This window comes from Centruroides sculpturatus, unplaced genomic scaffold, assembly GCF_000671375.1.
Source record: "Centruroides sculpturatus isolate CEXI.00-Female unplaced genomic scaffold, Cexi_2.0 scaffold17, whole genome shotgun sequence".
Classification (NCBI taxonomy): Eukaryota; Metazoa; Arthropoda; class Arachnida; order Scorpiones; family Buthidae; genus Centruroides; species Centruroides sculpturatus.
This window is the reverse complement of record NW_019384462.1, coordinates 1,128,116-1,136,551: the sequence shown is the minus strand read 5'-3', so window position 1 is coordinate 1,136,551 and position 8,436 is coordinate 1,128,116. Positions and strand designations below refer to the sequence as shown.

At 30.8% G+C, this 8,436-nt stretch overlaps 1 protein-coding gene across 1 annotated transcript in view; it reads left to right on the top strand.

The window, feature by feature from the left end:
- Window positions 1–145: 145 nt before the first annotated feature.
- The window catches only part of LOC111620896 (dolichyl-phosphate beta-glucosyltransferase-like), a 27,320-nt gene continuing 19,029 nt past the window's right edge, over window positions 146–8,436 (top strand). Inside the window, exons 1-3 of the mRNA XM_023362912.1 lie at window positions 146–211; window positions 5,983–6,160; window positions 7,905–7,951. Coding sequence (XP_023218680.1) covers window positions 146–211; window positions 5,983–6,160; window positions 7,905–7,951 — 291 coding nt within the window. The remainder of the gene's footprint in view (window positions 212–5,982; window positions 6,161–7,904; window positions 7,952–8,436) is intronic.

Below are 8,436 nucleotides of genomic sequence, written 5' to 3'. Positions count from 1 at the left end.
ATTTACAATATATATTTAAAACATTCATTTCATTTATTTTATAAAAATAATTACACAAATCATTTTAGAATTGATAATTTCCAATATATTTAAAAATTTTTGATGATAAATCCTATTTGTAAAATTTTTGATGAGAGATTTCAAAATGGCGCCTGATTTGATGACGTTGATGTTAATGTCGTCTGCAATTTTATTAATTATTTTCGTTATTGTAAGTTTTATATTAAATTTCTACGTAAATTTAACTGGTAAAAGCTATGAGAAACTTCAAGGGGAAGTTTATTTTCTTTAATATTAAATATTTAATATATTTTTATTAATTTATAACATAAATTTAGCAGAAGTTACTTTTAGTTAAATCATACCCAGCTATTATATATGACAATTAACTAAAGTTAACCTTTACTAATTTATATTCATTATTTATATATTTGTATTTATGGAAATAAATGACTCAGTATTTCAGTTATCAGATTACATTTACTACATTTTGCTTGCCAAAAATATTAACAGATGAATGACCTCACACATTATTACATCATACAGACTCTGAAATGAAATTTCTGTCATCACTAAGCAGTCTGATGTAAGCATTCTTTATATAAATCGTGATATCGGCAAGTAGTTTACCTTGAGTGTCACGACGTGTGATAATCTACCCAATTCCGTAGAAATTGGATTAATTTATGACTATTTAAACATATTTATCTTTGCTTCGGGTCATAAATAGTCTATGAGGCCGTAGACTGTCTTTATACGACCTTAATACTGAAAGAAACTAGATTCTACGCATCTCAAAAGTTGCCTTTGACAGTGTTGCATGACTCCGAAAATCAAAGAATTTTAATATTATTCTAAAATCTTAATAAAATTTCATGTGTATATAAATGTCCCAAAACCCAATATTTTAGTAGTTTGCCAGCTGACTGTTGGATTAAATCGGGCTACTTTACTGCTATTATTTTTAATTACATTCTAGATAATACTATGTTATTTTGAATTTAATTAAAAATAATAGCGGTAAAGTAGCGATTTAATCTGGTGGTCGTTTGGCACCTTACTAAAATTTTGTACTTATCTCATTACAAAGATAGCTGAAAATGTTTATATGGTGTGGGAGATGTTGCCAATGCTGGACTGTATATACTTATATGTGGTTGAGCACCAATATATATTTAGAGCATGCAGTTGGCAGTATAAATATTCAGAATGTACACATGTACTGAGCAGGAGGATTATAAATAATCAAAGTTATATGATTATTTATAGATCTTCTGAACTATATATGTGTATATGTTATAGTTCTTTTGATTTTTTAAATCTTATTCAAGCTGTTCTTACTGTTTTTCCATTGTATAATAGAATTATGCAGTAATAATCCACGAAAACCTTTCTGTACAAGTGTTATGTTCTTAACTACTCCACAAATGCTTTCGACCTCCACCGAGGTCTGCTTCAGGTGGTGACTGACTGCACATTTTCTAGATGTTAACATACGTCTCAAGGATGGTAAGATAGAAACGAGTGTTTACCATAAACCGAACCAACTACCACTATTCATCCCCGCAAACTCCTCCGACCCCTTTATCTACAAGATTGCGGCCTTCCGTGCCCTTACCAGACGGGCCTTCACTCACCACACAAATGATTGCGACACCCGGTTAGAGCTCCAACACATTGAAAAAATTGCCATTGAGCATGGCTACAGTAAAGGCATGGTGCGCGGTTTAGCTCGTGCCTAAGCCCATCGTCCCCCATGCCGCAGCGATAATATCCCCCTGCCACCGCTGGATGACAACCACCAGCCCGATAAGAACGTTAGCTGCGCGGTCGTCAGATTCAACCAACATTTAGACCCCCTATACAGGGAGATAGCTTGCCGTAACTGCACGAAGATCGTGTACATGAGAACCGGCACTATTTACGACCTGCTGCACAATGCCAAGGACGTGATGGATCTCAGTAGGGCCCCAGGTGTATACACCATTCCCATCAGGGACAACAGGTTCCACAGGGACTTGATTTACATTGGCTCCACCATCTGCTCAACTCAAAATGAATACAAGAACATCAAGCTGATATTAAAAATAACAGGCACACCACTGCCTTATCGACCTACGTCATACACCCTGAAATACAAGCGGACTTCCGGAATACCAGACTAATTAGACAAGCGTTCCGAACCGATCACATCCAACACCTGGAGGCCTGGACGATTCATAAAGCTAACTGTCGGGGCACCTGCATCAACAACAAAGATGGTGAAACAATCGCGCAGGCGTGGAGGTATTTGTTTGAGGAATTCGAACAAATACCTCCACGCCTGTGAGGGACAGTTGGAGGGGTAAAACTCAACGAGCACGATTATTTAATCCCTGGCGACATTGTTATGACGGTCAGGAAGAAACAAGGTCAGTCACCACCTGAAGCAGACCTCAGTGGAGGTCGAAAGCGTTTGTGGAGTAGTTAAGAACATAAACTTGTACAGAAAGGTTTTCGTGGATTATTATTACTCAACGAAGTGTTAAGTTGTTGGAAGTCGTTTTGAATTATGCAGTGTAATGTATATAGATTATTTATAATTTTTTTCTACTTTACTTCTGATGGAATAATAATAGTGTTTGTTCCTGTTCGATTATGTTGATACTTCGATAATTTTTGTCTCTTGCATTTTGGTTGAGATGAATTTCAGATGAGAATAATGGTAGATCACTCAAACAGTTTTAATAAATCTTTATTTTTATGTTAAATGAGTCATTTTTCGAACTGTTCTGTTGAAAATTGCAATTTTTGACCGAATGCTATCGGTATTTAGATTCATTTTCACTTCATAGGATTTAAGATTTTCAGTTTAATATTTAATTATAATAAAAAATGGGTACTTATGGGTTAAGAGGATGCCAGTTCAATGGGGACGCACGTTCTAACCTAACCTAACCTATTCTAATAAATTACCATAATTATTACTAATCAAATTATTAGAATAGGTTAGGTTAGGTTAAAACGTGCATCCCCACTGTTTCCTTTTTTTTGCTGGAATCAGAGGTGAGTCGCCATGACGGTATACGTATCTGGACTTTAACCGGCAAATAGGTGATATCTATCATCCTAATTAATTTTTTTTTTCATTTTTACAACCTTATCAGTAAGTTTTCTTCTTTTTAGATTTAAATTTACTAGTCTATTGTTATTTTGATATTTTCGTTCAAAATTACGACTTTGATCGCTATTTCCGACTGGCATCCTCTTAACCGATAAGTACCAAAAAATGCTTTAATGAAGCAAGATGGTGTACAAAAAGTGTTTAAGTGCTTTTGAGTGCTAGATACTTTGGCATTGATTTACTTTGTTGACCACTAATGATGCGACACAAATTTGATCACGGTGCGTGCCACCATATGATGTGAGGAAGAATGTTGTGCATGCAGTTTAGTTTTCATTACAGTAATACCCCGAACTTACACGATAGGTGGGACCGAGCAATAACCATGTAAGACGAATTCGCATAAGTCGGGGTATAATTTCGCATATAAATACATACAAATAATTTTTAATTGGGACCGGAGACTAAAAAAAGCAATAATTTAGGAAAAAAATGTTTAATAAAATCTTAGATAATACATATGTATAACATATTATATTATTATACAATTTTTCACAATTACTTGATTATCACACCATAATTTTAACATTGTTTCCATCTCAGCGATAATACCGTGACGTTTACGAATGATGCTTGAATTTAAAGATTGAGCATTTTTTACAGCTTCGAGAATTTTTTCTTTACCTTTTATAATTGTTCTGACCGTCGATTCCGGTAGATCAAACTTCTTTGCCAATTCACAAATTTTCGTTTTTGTATCGAAGTCTTTCATAATGTTAACTTTACATTCCAAAGATAAAGTTTTTCTTTTCTTGTTTGATGCAGAAGAATCAGTTCTACTTCATTTGGATGACATAGTACAGTCTCTCAAGTCTCCTTAGATAAAACAAACTCAGAAATAAATAACACAAAATAAATTGTAGCTATGCGTCGATTCCGCGTGACATTTCCGAACATGTAAGCTGAACAATAGTGTGGGGGCATGAGTAATCAAGAGTTGCGTGATGCTCAGAAAAAAGACGAATCGGCTAGATTTGAAAATCGCGTAACTCCGGGTTCGCGTAAGTTGAGGTATTACTGTACTTAACTATACATTGTGTGACACTTGCATCACTAATGGGTAACAAAGTAAACCAGTGCCAATACTTTTTGTCAGTAATGTCTGGTACTACAGTTGCTTATTAAAGCATCTATTATTATTATTATTATTATTTTATCATTACGGAATGTTTATCTTACATAACAATAAGTCTATAAGTCATTTAATAAGTCTATAAAATAAATATGTTTTATTGGTACTTCTCGAATAGAGATGTGTGGATTTTTGGGGGTTTCTCAAACCATTTCTGGTTGATCTGCAATCTGGTTGATTTAGCCATTTTGCAATATACATTTATTTTTCTAAAAGTATACTGATGGAATTATAACAAATTTTCCTACAGAACATTAGTTATTTTCAATATTAATGATTAGTATACAAACAAATCACTTCCGTTGCATGACTTCTCTTTTATTTTTAAATATAATAAAAATAGATTTGTCCGCTGACTTGTGAATGACCCTTACAAGGTTGGTAATTTATCAACCTTTTGGATAAATCATTTGATTCTTTGGGTTACTAGTTTATGTGAATTTTTCATTAAAAAAAAATGATTTTGCTATACTAATTAATTGTCCATTTCGAATAAAGTATAAATCATTAATTTAATTTGGAAGATTTTGTATTATTGTTTACAAATAACAATAACAAAAATAATAATAATAATAAAACATTTAGACTTTCAGGAAGTTTTTTCGTGTATCACAAGAAATTTTCTTAGTCATTTGTCTGGGTAAATGCTATGTAAGCAAAAAATGAAAATATTGTAATATTAAGTAAAGTGATGCTGAAAAATTGCTAGTTCAAAAAGAAAACAGATTATATCAGTTTCTATTAGTGATGTAACGAATATTCGGTTACTATTCGGTATTCGGCTTATTTTTTGCTATTCAGCCGAATACCGAATATTTAATCACTATTCAGCCTAATACCAAATACCTAAAAACAGGAGTAAGAAATAACAAAAACACAATAATTAATCATTTTTCCAATTTCTATCCTGATAGGAGTGTCTTTTATCCTCACTAGAAAATTTGTAATTGTTTACTTGTGTATATACTTTCCATCATATTGTTATATATTATATTTTTCTTAATTATGCATTATGTTATTGATCAAATAAGGTTTCAGTTTTCTCCCATGAAGTTTCAGGTTTGATTCTGATCTGCACCTCTTATTATGGATAATATGGTTTTAAACAACATTCCTCCTCAACCACCCATGCTATATGAACCCATCGTGAGTCAGAGTTATCCAAATGTGCACAAATTTGATCAACCATAGCTTTAATTTGCTAGTATCAAGGAGTAGATTAATTTCTAAATAAAATAATTAATTTTTTTTAATTGAGTGGAGTGTAAGTGGAACTCTGCATAAGTCAGAAAGTTTTTTGTATGTGATCAAAGTTTAAAGCAATCATACTAACACTGAACATGAGTTTTTTTCAAATATGTAAAACTTGGCAAGGCCAATGTCCTAAAGAAGTGGGAATTTTGAAATTTGATCTATGGGTTGAGATATTCGAGGTCAGAGTTTGCCATGTAAAGTTTATGGATTGATTGCATAGTGTAAGCTAATCAATCACAAACTACATGTCAACCGAGTTTCTGATTGTTGTCATTTGCATTGATCTCTATGACAATTTTTTATTTTAGATTTAGATTAGTTTTAAAACTTTTTTTTTCAGTTTTAATTTTCTATGCTGTTGTGCTCAGTCTTGTTTTCCTAGAAAAAAAACCTAGTTTGTTTTATTTATATTATGACTTTTTTTATATTTTAGTTATGCATAACATTACATTTGACGAGTATTCCAATACCAATAATTCAACGTTATGAAGCAGAAAAATATTATGTAGATCCATCTGAACCAAATGAAAAATACAGATTTCCAGATTTAAATGATCCTCCAACTTTAGAATTATCTGTTGTTGTTCCAGCTTATAATGAAGAAAAAAGACGTAAGTAGTTTATTATTCAGTTAAACATTATTTTAATATATTATCATCATTCAAATTTTCTTTTGTTGTAACAATAACAGTTTAATTGAAGCATAAATTAAGAAACATTTAATTGTTGTAAAATATAATTGCATTTAACTAAATTCCTAAAGGAATAAAAGAATAGTGTGTTAAGAGTGATCCAAAAGTCAGTTAATCAAGATATACAGGGTTTTTCAAAATTAATACTACCATTACATTAATTATTACCTGAGAATCATGCAATATACACCAATCAGTAACTGTAACTGTCCAAGTTTCATCTCCTATTTGAATTCAAAAATCTTGTTGTCTAGGAAGTCCCATAAACAAGAATGGAAACTTTTCAACAGAGAAGGCATTTTGTATTCCATGGTTTACAAACTTAGAGTCATTTTGTGTTCTCCTGGAATTGCTAATATTACCAAAAAATATTTGTTTTACATGGTGGATCATTTTGAAATTGTCTGTGAAATTCATGTTTCACAATGATGAATGATTCTGATTTTGTAAACTGTAGAACATAATGTATTCTCTGTTATGGAGTTGCCATTTTCATTTACAGGCTTCCTAGACTTAGTAGATGATAACAGTGATTACAGTAATTTTTTAAAGAAGTGTTTTTTAGTAGTTTCCATGATGAACATTTAGTGCACTTCATGCCAGCATTTAGAAATTAAATATAGGTCACTTCCATGTTGTGGTGTTATTAACAGCGATTTGTTAAATTTCAGATATACTCACAAGTACTTTCAACAGTTTACACCCATCGTCTTCAGGTGAAATTGAATATCTTTATTGTCGAGTTGACAGCTTTAACGGACTTTTCAAATTACGTAATGCACATGGTTGGAATATAGAACAAAACATTAAAATTGAATAATTAATTTTTTAAATGACTGTATTACTGTAAAATGGTAGCATTCACTTTGGAAGACCTGTATGCAATATACACCAATCAATAGAGTATATTATAGAATAATATGGTGCGAGCTGGGGACACATCAAACACCCATGTCCTGTAAACACACTCCTAAAGCACTCAACCAGCCATCGCAAATATCTGATGATGGTTATAACATAATGTTATATATACTGGAAGACGAGATTGGACCGGAGGTCCGGGTAGCATAATTGGCAACACATCTGCACGGTAAACAGGAGTTGCGAGTTTGAGTCCCGCTCCAGGCTGATCCTTTTCTTCCAGTAGTACTAAATTATTTAATTAAAAATTATAATTATTAAATTTATTAAGAGATGGCACCTAATGCCTCCCTCTAGTACCAAATTGTTTCATAATTTATTAGTATTATAGCTGTTATCTAGCACAATGACATAAGGCATTGGTTGGCTTGTAGTTTTGTAATTTATCGGTTTTAGTGATGTTGTTTATTTATTTGCTTCATTGAAGTAAATGAATCGAATACTAAAATGTGTCTGTTTCAAACTAATTTTAAGAATTCTTAAAATTATTTTAAAATGTATCTCAGTTAACAGATGTTTTGTATAATACAATATTATGTAAAATCTCTATTTTTGAGATTTTATGTAATATTGTATTAATGAGTTTTTGCTTAAATGTCAAGTTGTGTAAAGTTTACTGAGAAGAATGAATCAAAATTATTGAATTTGTTAGTTTTATTTCTTTATTGCTTTTCTTTGTGAAAGTTCTAATGACATATTTATTTGAAAAATATTTATACAATATACATATTTTTTTATATAGTAATACCAATGCTTGAAGAATGTCTAGGGTATTTAGAGAAAAGAAATGTAAGTTATATTCCAAATATACTAGATATTAAAAATAGTTTAAAATTTCAAGTATTTTTGCTAAATTTAGAATTGTACGTACTTAAACCAAACACAATTTTTTTTATTTTTTAGTTTGAAATTAAAATAAATAAATTTTTATATGGAAAGTTTTTTAGTGTGATTTAAAAAAATAATTAATTTTTTATAATTTTATATAATGTATATAAAAAAGCATATAGATTTAATAATACAGTATCTAATTATATATTATCTAATTATAGCATTCACAGTTTTTATTTCAGTGTAATTCTCTAAATATTTTTAAATGAAATATATCAAACTAAACATTAAGAATTAATAATTAATATAAAAAAATAGTAACTATAATTATTCTTCTGTAAAATAAACATTATTATTACTTTTTTCAATTTTGTTGTTAAGAACATATACTAGACATACTAGAGAAAGAGGCAGAAGGCATTACCTATTTAGGTATATCCTTA